The sequence below is a fragment of the Eleutherodactylus coqui genome, chromosome 4 (assembly GCF_035609145.1).
Source record: "Eleutherodactylus coqui strain aEleCoq1 chromosome 4, aEleCoq1.hap1, whole genome shotgun sequence".
In the NCBI taxonomy this organism is placed as follows: Eukaryota; Metazoa; Chordata; class Amphibia; order Anura; family Eleutherodactylidae; genus Eleutherodactylus; species Eleutherodactylus coqui.
The window spans coordinates 266,447,730-266,462,485 of record NC_089840.1 but is presented as its reverse complement, the minus strand read 5'-3'; the positions used below and the strand labels follow the sequence as shown (position 1 = coordinate 266,462,485).

The 14,756-nt window shown below is 42.6% G+C and overlaps 1 protein-coding gene across 1 annotated transcript in view; it reads left to right on the top strand.

The window, feature by feature from the left end:
• The window catches only part of LOC136624941 (T-cell surface glycoprotein CD4-like), a 39,752-nt gene that overhangs the window by 11,693 nt on the left and 13,303 nt on the right, over positions 1-14,756 (top strand). The window contains exons 2-7 of the mRNA XM_066598874.1: positions 1,415-1,541; positions 3,086-3,247; positions 3,951-4,088; positions 6,592-6,828; positions 7,010-7,354; positions 14,300-14,542. Coding sequence (XP_066454971.1) covers positions 1,490-1,541; positions 3,086-3,247; positions 3,951-4,088; positions 6,592-6,828; positions 7,010-7,354; positions 14,300-14,542 — 1,177 coding nt within the window. The 5' untranslated portion in view covers positions 1,415-1,489. The remainder of the gene's footprint in view (positions 1-1,414; positions 1,542-3,085; positions 3,248-3,950; positions 4,089-6,591; positions 6,829-7,009; positions 7,355-14,299; positions 14,543-14,756) is intronic.

Here is a 14,756-nt window from a genome sequence, read left to right as displayed (position 1 = left end):
TGGTCTCCCCACATCTGCAGGATGTTCACGACTGCTATCAACCACCCTGTATCCAGGGACATCGAAGGCGGAAGATGGGGGCAGATGAAGCCCACAAACCACATCAGACCTCTTATCTCCTTCTCCGTCTGTTAAAATCACATTGTTCTTGTAGGGAGGGAATTCAGAGCTTATTTCCATCTTGCTACACATATACATGTAGATGCTTACATCCAATGTGAAATGCATGTAGTCTTGTCTAAATTCTTAAAGGGATAGTCCTGTTTGGACAACCTGTTCTTTTATTTGAGATGCTCTTTAAACAATCTGATCCAGTGGGAGATAATGACTTGGGTCCTTTCCCATTAGGAACCTCAATATCGCCATCTCTTCTGTCATGAATGGCCCACTGAACTTTCTAATGGGATTTTATGTCATGCCACAAAATGTGGTATTATCTCAGCACTGTATAGCAGTTATTTGGGCACTGCATGTCATTATTAGACTAAATTCACATCTGCGCTAGGGATTCCATTATAGGAGTAGGAAAATGGAATCCCTTGGATGAACGGATCCATCTCATAACAGAAGCAAATTGTGCCGAACAAACACCATTGACTATAATGGGGTCCTTTTGGTTCCGGCACCTATCTGGCATTTTTACTGGACAAAAATGTCCTATATCCACAACTTTTTCATCCGGCATTTCAAGCTGGATCTGTGCATAGAGTCTTGTGTGTTCAATGCATAGCACTATTTAAGAATATGTATCTCTATTGTTACGTCATTTGGAGTATATATGTACCATGATGCTATTAATAAATCAGAAATACACTGCCTTTGATAAACAAACCTGTGTCAAGTGCCAGCTGTCTGCATGCCTTCGCAATAACCAATTTGGAGCAGGCAGTGAAATCAGAGGGACCCACTGTGTGCTACTATATGGCAATATTAGGTGTTCAGCATGCAACACTAGTATGTAGGCATTCTGTAACAGTAGTATGTGAGCGTTGTCTAGCACTATTATATAGGCTTGATATGGCAGTATTATGTGTTAACCATGTGGCACTATTATATAGCCACCATATGACATTAGTGTGTGAGCACTATAGAGCACCATTATGTCGGTACCAAATGAGAATATTATGTGTGCATTGTATGACACTATTATATAGGACCAAATAGAATTATTATCTGTGCACTGTATGTTGTGATTTGGCACTCAGTGGCAGTATTTTTGACTTAAGGTATGGAACAGTATTCTGGCTAGTGTTAAGTGTTAATCTCTATTTCTTTGTTTGCTAATAGTTTTAGGGAAACCCCTTCCCTACATACGTATGTTTTACACAAGGGTCTTCACAGACTTTGGTGCAGCCCTCACAATAGCATAAAGAGTTCATTCCTTGTATCTTATGTATTTATCTTTCATTTACAGTGCATCGGGATACATTGCAGATCTAGATAAAGAGTTTACAAAGTCATCAAGAATCCAAGATTTCAACTTTTTGCCATGAAGGAGAATCTATGGGGAATCTGCTTAACATTTCTGTATGTCAAAACATGTGAGTAAGAAGTCATCATGCCCTATAGAAATAGTGAAATATTATTAACTCTATCATTAAAGGGGTTGTCCCGCGAAACAAAGTTGGGGTATACACTTCTGTATGGCCATATTAATGCACTTTGTAATGTACATTGTGCATTAATTATGAGCCATACAGAAGTTATTCACTTACCTGTTCCGTTGCTGGCGTCCCCGTCTCCATGGTGCCGTCTAATTTTCAGCGTCTAATCGCCCGATTAGACGCGCTTGCGCAGTCCGGTCTTCTTTCTTCTGAATGGGGCCGCTCGTGCCGGAGAGCGGCTCCTCGTAGCTCCGCCCCGTCACGTGTGCCGATTCCAGCCAATCAGGAGGCTGGAATCGGAAATGGACCGCACAGAAGACCTGCGGTCCACCGAGGGTGAAGATCCCGGCGGCCATCTTCGCAAGGTAAGTAAGAAGTCACCGGAGCGCGGGGATTCAGGTAAGCACTATCCGGTTTTTTTTTTAAACCCCTGCATCGGGTTTGTCTCGCGCCGAACAGGGGGGCTATTGAAAAAAAAAAAACCAGTTTCGGCGCGGGACAACCCCTTTAATTTGCTGGAATTGAAAAGTTCAGGTTAGCCCCCTGTCTACCTCACATGGACAGTCTTAGCTACATGCTCTGGCCACTAACTTGAAGGGGGAGGGGAGGAAGAACAGGCAGATGTAGACAGGGGCAACAACTTCCCTTAGGTCCACCCTGTCGAGAGATCTTCTTCCTCCATGGAAATATATCTACTGCATATACTGTGGTTGGTTTGCGCTGTATTTATGTTATGAGCTTGGTTCTGGTCTGTATTTATGTACTGAGCTTGGTTCTCATACTGTATTTATGTTACTAGATTGACCCGATCTTCTCTGCGCGAACATAAAATGTTTCATAAGTGGTGGTTGTGAACTCTAAATCTGTTTGTTAGGTGATTATTTAGAGTGTCACCTTGTATTTGAAGCAGATATCTAATATAAAAAAGCCTACAGGTCTCTGTCTGCCTGTCTCTGTCTGTTTGTCTATGTGTCTGTCTCTATCTGTCTCTCTATCTGTCTGTCCCTCTCTGCCTGTCTATCGCTTTTTTTCTTTTTTCTCTCTGCCTCTCTATTGCTATCACTCTTTTTGTCTCTCTATCGCTCTCTGTCTCTCTACGCTCTCTCTCTGTCTCTCTATCGTTCTCTCTTTCTGTCTGTCTCTATTGCTCTCTCTGTTTCTCTTTCTCTTTTTGTCTGTCTCTCTATTGCTCTCTCTCTGTCTCTGCATCGTTGTCTCTCTCTCTATTGCTGTCTCTCTCTGTCTATCGCTTTCTCTCTGTGTTTTTATCGCTCTTTCTCTCACTATCTCTCTATCGCTCTCTCTGTCTCTCTCTCTATTGCTCTCTGTTTCTCTATCACTCTATTTCTCTCTCTCTCTCTGTGTCTCTCTATCGCTCTCTGTCTGTCTCACTTTCTATCTCACTATATATCTGGTGCTGGTGCCGGCCCTCAGATTGCCTAATATGCCAGTTCATTGATTTAGTACTTATTGTATTTCAGGCGTCTCCTTGCCATCCAGTGATAAAGTCCTAGCGGAGGTTGGAAAGGACGTATCCCTCCCTTGTGGTAAAGACACCAATGGGGATATTATCTGGCTAAAGGATAAAATTCCTGTTATTAAATACATTAAAGAAAGGAAAACCTACGGCTCAAATGCAAAAGGTAAAACTATATTAATATGTCTGTCTCCTCTGGCAGGACCGCTATGGCCAGATGGATATGTATGCCAGCTGTGATGTTGTGGAGGCATCTGCTAGCATTTACACCAGTTTCTGGCGTAAATTATACTAAATGTGGTCAAGCCACTTTTTGGAAAAGTAGCGCGCCTGGAGTGAAGGTCCAAAAAGTTACAGTTTTGGTGTGTACATCAAAATCGTGCTTTTTTTCTTTCAAAAAACTGGCATACAAACAATGGTATATATGCCCCAAAGTGTTTGCTCTGCTTTTAAACTATTTACGGCTAACTTCTTAAAAACTTTCCTGGGGGTGGCCATCTTGGAGGCACACACTTCTTACCCGTACTGTCTGGGTAGAGAGTGCATCAGGCTTCCACTAATGATAATGAGATGACTCTGCTCATTTGTCCCAGTCTATACAGAAAAGCTGAGCTGCAGAAAACTGGAAATGTTAGCTTAGTGTGACTGCTCTTAATGGCTAGTGTAAAAACTGGAACATTTCATGATTCTTTTTATGCGGATAGTAAAAGAGAAAATGATATTTTATAGTAGTGATATAGTCTTTGGCATTTTGGTTGTCAACTATAATTTCCAGACATCATCTAAAAACTGCTGAATAGATTTTTTTTCTGGCTTGACCAAAAAGGACATGGAGAATATTCATGGTTCATTTATCTTGTCCATTTCAGATCAAACTCGTTACAGTGTTCCGTCCCACAGAACCAATGACCTATCCCTGAAGGATGTTAAGATGATAGATTCAGGGACCTATATTTGTCAGTATCAACAGACCAATATCAGAACTGTGGAACTCTTTGTCTTTCAAGGTATGTTATAGTGGAAGCATACAGCTGTGGGTGTCATTGGGTTGGTAGAGTGTTCAATAACTAGTAGAGACTCATTTAGACATATGAAGACATGACTATGTTTGCCTTGTGTGGCACCAAGTGCTAAGGCAGCAGAAATGCAGTCCTAAGCTCTCGCTCACGACCTGAAGGTTACGAATTCAATACCCACATGGTTCAGGTATATGGCTCAAAGTCAACTCAGCCTTCCATCCTTCCAAGGTCGGTAATATGAGTACCCAGCTTGGTGGGGGGTGGGGGGGGGGGTCATTGATAAATTACTTGAAAGTGTTGCAGAATAAGTTGGCACTATACAAATAACAAGATTCATTTATTTTATTTTGATTAGTTAATATGCCTGCCAATATGTCTTGACAGAAGATGAGAAAACCCAAATTCTAGAAACATGCATTAGACTTGGTTCCAGTCCATCTCAAGATTTTGGTGCTGTCCTCCATCCTAGTGATACTCAACCTTTCAACTGAGGGAATTTAAAAAATTTTCTTCCACTCCCAATAAAACCCAGTTCCAAAAAGATCAGTGAGCAGGTTGGCAAAGCAAGTCATAAAATTAAGCCAACATAATGGTCAAGTTTTGCTTGTTCTCATTTTGAAGACCATTTTGCTGGCCAGCCTTTACCCACTTCTCGAGCTCGGTGTTTGAAGTCTCCAACAATGGAGACCCTCTGTGGTTCTAGCTCTCTGCAGTGCTACAAAGGCCATAAAATGTAGTCTACATCACAGATAACAACAAATTTTATGTACTAAAATTACTATGATGTTCCAGAAGATGAGCTTTGTAACAATGTGTATGCTGAAATAAATAATAGACCCCTTCATACCTGATAATAGCAGGCTCCAAGCTTGACCAACTCATGTGATCTTATGATATGTCTACTGGCGTAGCTATTGGGGTTGCAGGACTGCAAAGCCTAGGGGGCCCACTGCCCCATAGACCCCTTCAGGGCCTGGAACACAAAATTGTGATGATGGCCAACATCTAAACCTCATGTTAAGGTTAGGTTAAGCATAATTCTAATTGGCGAATGCAAAAAATACCCATGGGTGAAATCGCCTAAAATATAAATGCTTTATTATTCAAAAATAGACAAGGACAACATCAAAAATATTATAAAATAAGTACCTATACACATTTTATTGAGACAACCGCGCATGCTTTGTACTGAGCTTGCTCTAGCAACACACTATGATTGGTGGAGCCATTGACATGGGATTGGTCAATCTATAGTACCATTTGCTGTTTATTAAGATTTTCTTACATTTGTTACTGTCCTGGCTGTGGTCTGGATTGGATACTCAAAATTAGAATTAGGTTTATAAAACAAGGAGTGTGTGATAAGTGAATAGTAGATGGTTTAGGGTCTGAATTTAATGCGTGGTCTGAATTCATTCAAGGGGTTTCGTATGGGAGCTGAAGATCTTTTTTTATTGCATAAATTCATTTTTGGGTCTAATCTGGGATATGAAGTTATTGTGGGTTCTGAATTCAGTTTGGAGTCTAGTCTGGGGGCTGAATTACTTTTGGGCTCTTGTCTGAATTAATTTTTGGGTCTAATCTGGAGCCAAGTCACTATCCAAGGGCATACGTACCATAGAGGATGATGTGGCTGCTATTGGACCTGTAGAGAGAGGGGGCTCAGTAATGTTTGGTAGCATCTCATTTTCTACTGGGTGACTGCGACCACTGCAAGACGTCTTCCCTCAGAGGAACTTAATTTCTCATAGACAAGGGGTTTGGAAAAATGTTTTAGGGGTCAAGGATAGGAAGAAGAAGGGAAAACAAACACCAGACCCTTCTGTCCTTGGTGCCCAAATCCAGCACCTTAATAAGACACGCATTAATATTTTTGCTGTGGGTACCCCACTTCTATGTATTCCATTGCCCTTATTCTGCATTTTCTACTTATGCCGCTTAGTATGTGTCAGGTCCTGCTGGTAAGGGAGATGGAATAAATCCTCCACAGTGCCACCTATTGAAAGGTAGCATTCCTTCCAGCCAAAGTCAGACATTTTATACAAGACCGGGAATTCAAAGCCAAGCCAGACTCCATGTACACTGATGAAGGGCAAAAACCCTGAAAACAGCTGTATGTACATGGAGTCTGGCTTTGCTTTGAATTTCCGGTCATTGTAACAAGGCTTGTATAAAAAGTCTGACTTTGGCTTGAAGGAATGCTGCCTTTCAATAGGTGGCACTGTGGAGGATTTATTCCATCTCCCTTATTTGCATATTACCTAGAGGAGCGTGCATGGCCATTTGAGTCTCCTCACTTAGTTTATAGTATAGTTGCTCTCCCTAAGGAGAAAAGGTCCTGCTGGGAGTTGTACTTTCATAGTTTTGTGTTTTGTTGTGTGCCCTCGGTCACCCTAAATTTCACTTGGATCTGGTAAATGCTTGCATCCTGTGATGGATCCTATCGCATATTCTATGTTTTATCTTATTCAACCTTCTTTGTTTTCTACAGTATCCGTATCCCCTTCTACCAGCCTTCTCCTATCAGAAGACCTGGTAATGGAATTGACATCATCACCTTCACCAGTTCCAGGATTGGTCTCCTGGGAGAAGGATGGGACTGAGCAGTCGACCGATCCTAAACTGGAGGAGAACAATGTGCAGTTGAACAGCAAAGGCCTTTACGTGTGTCGCATTAAGATTGATGGTGGAAACAAACTTGACATCAGTAGACAAATCACAGTTTTTGGTATTAGAAGCATACTCTACCATTACTCTCATAGACTGGTAACATAGTCCTGGTAGTGTCTTTATTCTCCACTTTCTATGGAAAGCTAGGATTCCCCAGTGGTTTTTATAGAATATAACTGGGATATTTCAGAATCCATTACTTCTTCCCTACTCAGATTTTCTTTTGATGATTTTTGCAGGTTTTCATGACCCTCCTCCCATAGTCTACACATCAGGGAAGTCTCCCGTCATCCTTCCCTGGATCTTCAACTTCAAAATTCGAGACAAACTGTTGTTGCCAGAGGTCCATGTAGAAAAAGGGTTCATCACTTATCAATCAAATGTCCTCAATCAACTTAATGTCATGGAAGGCGCAGCAAGTTGGCCTGCAACAAGCAATTCACGGGATGCGACTCAGATATCAAATGATCTGAGTATTCATCTCCTAAATCCTGAAGGGGGCCTATATCGGGTGGAGATCCTGCTAAGGATCGGGGATAGAAAGAAGAATCTGATAAGAGAAGTTTACCTGGCCAGCCTCACAGGTAAGAAACATCCATATTGTTTCATTAGTGGAGTTGGAAGGTTTGAGATTGGGTGTTGCGACACCGGTGTTCAAGGAACTTCAAAAGAGAAATATCATTCCAAAGCTCTGACTTATTATCTCATCTGAAGACATTCTGTTGACTTAAAAGGAAAGCATAAACTAATACCCCATTTAAACACAACGATTATCGCTCAAAATTTACTCAAAAGCCGTCTTTTTGAGTGATAATCGTGTTTAAAAGCGCGGCCATAGTGCAGTTTTCATTAACGATTCGCTCATTGTTGTCTTTCAGCTATTCATTTATATCTGCTCATTCTGAACTGAATAGTCCAATGGGCGGAGTTATTAGTGACTGACAGCTACTCCTGTATCATATAATTAAATATATGGATAGCGTTCCAAACTAATGGTAGATTAGTGGATTGGAAAAGGACCTGGTGTGGATCGCCCATTGGGTGACAGGCGTCCACACCGCTGTTCCAAGTCAGCTTTATATATATTTAAATATCCAAAGCACCGAATCCCTGAAGATGTCTTCAACACCTAGGGTATAGGGTGTTCATAGGGGGAATCCGAGAGTATACGGAACACCTCAATAGTATAAAACACAATAGAAGTAAATAAAATCCCCGCACTCTAGGTGAATGGTTAATCAATGAAAACGAGGTTAACTTACTTCGTAGAGGAGTCCGCGGTGGGAAGTGACTCCTCTTAACTCCAGAATAGCCTGTAGTAAATCCAAGTAAATGGTGGAGAAATCCATTTTTTTTTCTTTATTATTTTAAGTCAGGCAGAAACAAAAAACTAAAACAACAAATAAAATAGGAAATCAAACGGGATTGAGGACAGTCACAGTGAGTGGTAAGCAACACGTTTCGGAGGTCCTCTGAATGCCTCCTTTATCAAACTTAATGTTAGGGAGTATATACAGAGTAGGTTCTTTTATAGTAAATTTTGAAAGTAAAATAAGGATTTTCCCGTCAGGTGTGGTACATTTTGGTACGCCCCCTACCTCACAGGATACGCCCCTGGAGGTGGAACAAGCAGCACAATCATACACAGATGGCTGTCCATCACTAATAGCTCCGCCCATTGGACTGTTCAGCTAAGAATTATCAGATATAAATGAATATAATACAAGTTATACTGAATCTTTCCCCATAAAACTATATATCAGTCTTCTCAGCTCCTCCTGCTCTATAAGATGATCCTGCAGTTTGGACAGCGCGTTCCAGCTGACAGATTCCCTTCAATTCCACAGCACAAAGCCCCATAAGGATAACAGTGTGACACAGAAATGTCCATGCGGAATAATTCCATCCTGAATGAAAGGCACAACCCATTCTCACCAGCTACTGTTCCTCCTGTTTAGTTCAGGGTTGCTGAGTTGATCACCAGAGAATCCCCCCCTCCAGCTGATGATCTCTCACTTTTTCCTCTCTGAATAACTGCTGCGTCACTCACCCAAGGCTCTCCCTCTCCGGTACTCACAAAGTTTAGCTACAGGTCTCTCTCTTCCATGCACTCTCTAAAAACTACTGAGTCCCAGCCTTTTATACCTAGCCTTCAGCCAATCAGTATGCAGCTCAGGTCTTTTCAGTCCATAGCAACAAAAGCAGAACGAATATTATATTATATATATAATCTTTGTAAATAAGAAAAATCCTACCCCTATAAGAAGTTGTCACTTTGCTACAAGACTCAGCATGCAGTTAAATCTCAGGCAGAGGCAGATATACAAATGATTAGAGTTGTGGCATGATTAGATGAACGGTTTTGCTACCTGAGGCCCTAAAAGTGGTTCCAGCCTTGGCCTATAAAAAGGCTCTCAGAGGCTACTTTTGTGTTGTGTACATTGCTCGTGTGGAGCTTGTTGACCATTAGATGCCTCTATGATGCAATCCAAGAGATTTTGCTCAGTTAACAGAATTTGAGAGGGGGCGCATTATTGGAATGAGAGATGATAGATTGTCATATCTAAGAATTGCCACCACCTGAGTCATTCTGACCAGACTGTTAGGAGGTGTTGGACCAGTGGATGTGTGAGGGCACACAAGGCGACTGGGCTCAGAACAACCACCACAGATCACTAGTAGAGAGGATCATCCGACAAGCACCTCCAACTGTTTCATTGTCTGCCATGCAGTGTCTGTTGGAACCATTTCCTGGTGCTTGGCTGAAAGACAATTGGTCCTTCATGTACGGCCTTTGACACCCATCCACTGTTACCTCTGTTTGCAGTGGTGTCATGAACGACGAAACTGGATGCCACAGAGTTGAACTGGGTTGTCTTCAGAGACAAATTCAGGTTAAGTTCAAGCACTGATGATGGCTGTGTTCATGTTTGGAGACCTCAGGGTGAGCACCTCAATCCTACCTTTGCTGTGGAACGGCACACTGCCCCCTGCTGGTGTGATGGTCTGGGGGGTCATCGCATACAACAGTCGGTCACAACTAGTAGTGGTACGAGGGACAATAACAGCTCAGCGATATGTTCAGAACATCCTGCAGCCACATGTGTTCCTCTCATGGCGGCTTCCAGCAGGATAATGCTCGGCCGCACACACAAGGGGGACACAAGAATGTCTCCACAACATTGTCACACTTCTGTAGCCGCCCGGTCACCAGATTTATCACCAATAGAACATGTATGGGACCATCTGGGACGCCAACTTCAACAGCCTACGAGTTTCCACAATCTAGAGACTCCGTTACAGGAAATGTGGAGCAATATGTTGCAGAATACCATACAGAACCTGCATGCCACCATGCCCTCCGTATTATATCTTGTAGCCAAGCTAGAGGCGTTACAACGGGGTACTAGAGCCTCCATGCCCGCCCCTATCACACCTTGTATCCAAAGTAGAGGCGTTACAAGGGGGTGCTAGTGCCTCCATGCCTGCTTCTATCACATCTTGGATCCAATCTAGAGGTGGTACAACAGGGTACTGGAGCCTCCATGCCAGCCTGCATCACATCTTGTATCCAAGCTAGGGGCGGTACAACAGGGTACTGGAGCCTCCATGCCCACTCCGTATCACATATTGTATCCAAGCTAGAGGTGGTACAACAGGGTACTAGAGCCTCCATGCCTGCCCGTATCACATCTTGTATCCAAGCTAGAGGTGGTACAACAGGGTACTAGAGCCTCCATGCCCGCCAACTCTAACAACTTCTAGGGGAGAGATTTTTTTGAACCATAATCGTTCCACCTAAAAGCACCTTTATTAACTGAAAGCCTTCACACATTATTTTACAGCCCTTAAAGGGGTATTCCAGTCACAGAGTAACATTCTAAAATCTAACGTCTGTCACTATAAGTCATTCTGTAATCAGTTCCCTGTACCCGGTCTAGCTATTTTCTTCATTTTCTATCTGACACATAACCCTCGGCTTGTAAACTATCTCTACTTCCTCTGAAATTTTGTCCGCAGTTGCTACTTCCTCTCCATAGTCTCCAGCATTCGGCTGTGAGCAGTGCATGATGGGAGGAAGCACGGCGCTGTATTGCTCATGTGCAGTTCAGACGTTTCTGTCTGTCGGCTTCACTCTGTGAGAGGTTGGTGCTGGTAAGTTGTAGGACCCGTAAGCTGGAGGCGGAGCTCCAGTGCTGGCCGGTAGACAAGCTCTATGCATGCTGGGAGTTGGAGGTAGCAGTCCGTTGTGATTACTGCGGACGTGATGCACGTAAACACAGCAGCAGATTGGTGGCTGATTGGCACTACTTGGCTGGACCTCCTAGACTTCAGAATTGTCTAAATTTCCATTTTGTTCCCAGAAACCCTTTTACACAGGATGACTGACAGCCGCCCCAGCGTGCGATCATCACTCACTGAATGGAGGCGGTGCGGGCTGGGAATCATTCCAGCCCACCCGCCTCCAAACATAGTAAACAAACAGTGGTTCATAGATGAATGATGACCTGTTTACACTGAACAATAGAACATACAGCTGCGCTAACGCGTTCGTAATGCGCGTCCCATTTACACGGGACGACTGTCGGCTACACAAGCGCAAGAGTGAGTGACGTCACCGCTAGTTGCTAGCACCCGTGCAGAACCTTTAGGCAGATCAACGCTGCTAATCGCTCACTTCTCGTTAACTTCTCGCTCAGCGCTTCACATTCTATTTGAGCGGGGAGCGTTTAGATGCGGCGAAACGTGAGTGAACCAGCGATGAGGTTTATGCTGGTTGAACGTGAGCGACAAACAAAAAGTAAATGAATAGTGTGCGAAGGCTCTGCATTTAGACGCGACAATTATCGGGCATTCTCGTTCATTTGAATGAATTGTGTGATAATCATCCCATGTAAACAGGGCATTACTTATTATCTCAGAGCCCTCACTTATTATCTCAGAGACCCCCACCTATTATCTCAGAGCTCTCACTTATTATCTCAAAGCCTTCGCCAAAGGTCCATTTACACACAAAAGTGATCGCTTAATATTTGCCAGTAACTGACAGTTATGAGCGATCATTTAGCATTAGCTACTAATGGGTTAATTAGCCCAGTAGTAGCTAACTAACTTCATTTGCATGTATTTAGAGAACAGCGGGTGGTCTGTTCTCTAAATACATTGCTATTGTTCTCCAGTGAGACAGCTACTGAAAGAATGTTATCAGCGCTGCCCACTGAGGTCCCTCTTATCAGGGATTTTAAGCTGAGCTGAAGTCAGTGATGGACCAAAAGTGCAAGGTAAGTGCACAATGGGCGCACATTTACACACAATGATGATCCCTGAAAAGATGGCTTTTGGGTTATCTTGAGCAATCATGGTTGTGTATAAATGTACCTTTATTATCTCAGAGCCCTCACTTATTATCTCAGAGCCCTCACTTAATATCTCAAGAGCCCTTACTTATTATATCAGAGCCCTCACTTATTATCTCAGAGCCCTCACTTATTATCTCAGAGCCCTCACTTATTATCTCAGAGCCCTCACTTATTATCTCAAAGCCCTCACTTATTATCTCAGAGCCCTCACTTATTATCTCAGAGCCCTCACTTATTATCTCAGAGCCCTCACTTATTATATCAGAGCCCTCACCTTTTATCTCAGAGCCCTCACTTTTTACCTCAGAGCCCTCACTTATTATCTCAGAGCTCTCACTTATTATCTCAGAGCTCTCACTTATTATCTCAGAGCCCTCACTTATTATCTCAGAGCCCTCACTTATTATCTCAGAGCCCTCACTTTTTACCTCAGAGCCCTCACTTATTATCTCAGAGCTCTCACTTATTATCTCAGAGCTCTCATTTATTATCTCAGAGCCCTCACTTATTATCTCAGAGCCCTCACTTATTATCTCAGAGCCCTCACTTATTATCTCAGAGCCCTCACTTATTATCTCAGAGCTCTCACTTATTATCTCAGAGCCCTCACTTATTATCTCAGAGCTCTCACTTATTATCTCAGAGCTCTCATTTATTATCTCAGAGCCCTCACTTATTATCTCAGAGCCCTCACTTATTATCTCAGAGCCCACACTTATTATCTCAGAGCTCTCACTTATTATATCAGAGCCCTCACTTATTATCTCAGAGCCCTCGCCTTTTTTTCTCAGAGCCCTCACTTATTATCTCAGAGCCCTCACTTATTATATCAGAGCCCTCCCTTATTATCTCAGAGCCCTCACTTATTATCTCAGAGCCCTCACTTATTATCTCAGAGCCCTCACTTATTATATCAGAGCCCTCACTTATTATATCAGAACCCTCACCTATTATCTCAGAACCCTCACCTATTATCTCAGAGATCTCACTTATTATCTCAGAGCTCTGACATATTATCTGAAAGTTGACTTAACTATATCAAGGAAAGACATACAATGCCAGAGCCCTCACTTTTTTTCCAGTCAGGCTGGGTTAATCCTCAGTTTTGCCCTGAGCTCCCCACTTACACACATACAATTCTCTAAGACGTTCCCATTTTAGTGATCTGTATTGCTATATATTCCCAGATTCGTCCAGGCTGGGGTTTTAAATGACAGTCACTGCAGCTCAGCTACTAGTGTAGCAATAATGATCTATCATCATCTCCGAGCTCTGCATTATTATCTCATAGCTTACCGGCAGGGTATACTTAAGGCCATACTGTATGTCATGCATTAGATCTCCTCCCTGGTACAGATACAATATGGGTGATACTTGGGGGTGCAGTTAGCAGCAATCACTATAACACCCAATGGAAATCATGGAAAAAAATAGAAAAACCCAATTCTCTCCTGTGCAGCGACCGTGACAGGAATGACAAAACGTCACCGTGTAACGATCACTCTGACAAAATATAGATGTAAGAAAAACGGAAGAGTCTCCATTGAATGATCGCAGCTTTCTTATGGTTTCCATGGTTACAGCCATTACTAGAAAGAGATAATTAATAATAGCAGGACTAATCGCATGAGGTTACCAAGGCTGCCGCCGTCACTTCCAGCAAGAATTTCTATTTCTAGATTTTTTTTATCTTAAAGTTGAAATAATTGGATATCTCTGAGGAGAAAGGAGAAGGCGATGGTAACAAAAATGTTCTCATTATCAAAAGATCAGTAAGAATGACAATATCCAGATATTTCAGAATGTCACTTAAAGTGACAGTCTGCTTTTATCATTATGTTGCTTTAGTTCTGGTTTTCTCCTCTGATTGCTTTCCTAATACATCTTTATAGCGGTCGGAGCTCTGTTTTTCTGATACAGAGCTCCAAATCCTCTGCATTGTCATAGATTTAAAAGATAAAATTCTGGATGCCCGAAGCCAACACTAGGGGGAGCTCAGGTGCTTATATGCTTAGAACTCCCCCTAGTGGTAGCTGCAGGAAGAAGAGGTTTTTCATGTAGCTTTATGTCTGTGCATGGGATTTGGAGCTCTGCATCAGAAAAACCATTAAAAATGTAAAGGTTCTATGCACAATATATGACAGTCTGATATAACCATTTTTTGTACAGTTCCTGTTTCAAACAGTGACATCAGTCCGAACACCAAAGTCCCTCTCGAATGTAAGGTAGATCGCATTGACATCAAATGGACACTGTGTTGGCATCAATGGCAGACAAGTCATGAGAAGTGTGGAAAACCGGGAAACCAAATCTGGAATACAGAAGTCACAGCAGGAAATGAGACTGTGGTCACCTGGACCTGCAGTGTCACCAGTGGTAAAGAGAGACTGGCCAGCGCCAACGTGACACTAGGTGAGATGCCAAGAGAGACAGTATTACAGTGTTCTGCATTGAATATGTCTGAACCTCACTTTTCAGTGGAGGTAGCTTGACCAGTCCTGTTTTCATATTCTTGCACATAGGAGGCAGTATTAAAGTAGCTATATTACTACCCCCCTATGTACAAGAATATAACTACTATAATACTGCCTCCTATGTGCAAGAATATAACTACTATAATACTGCT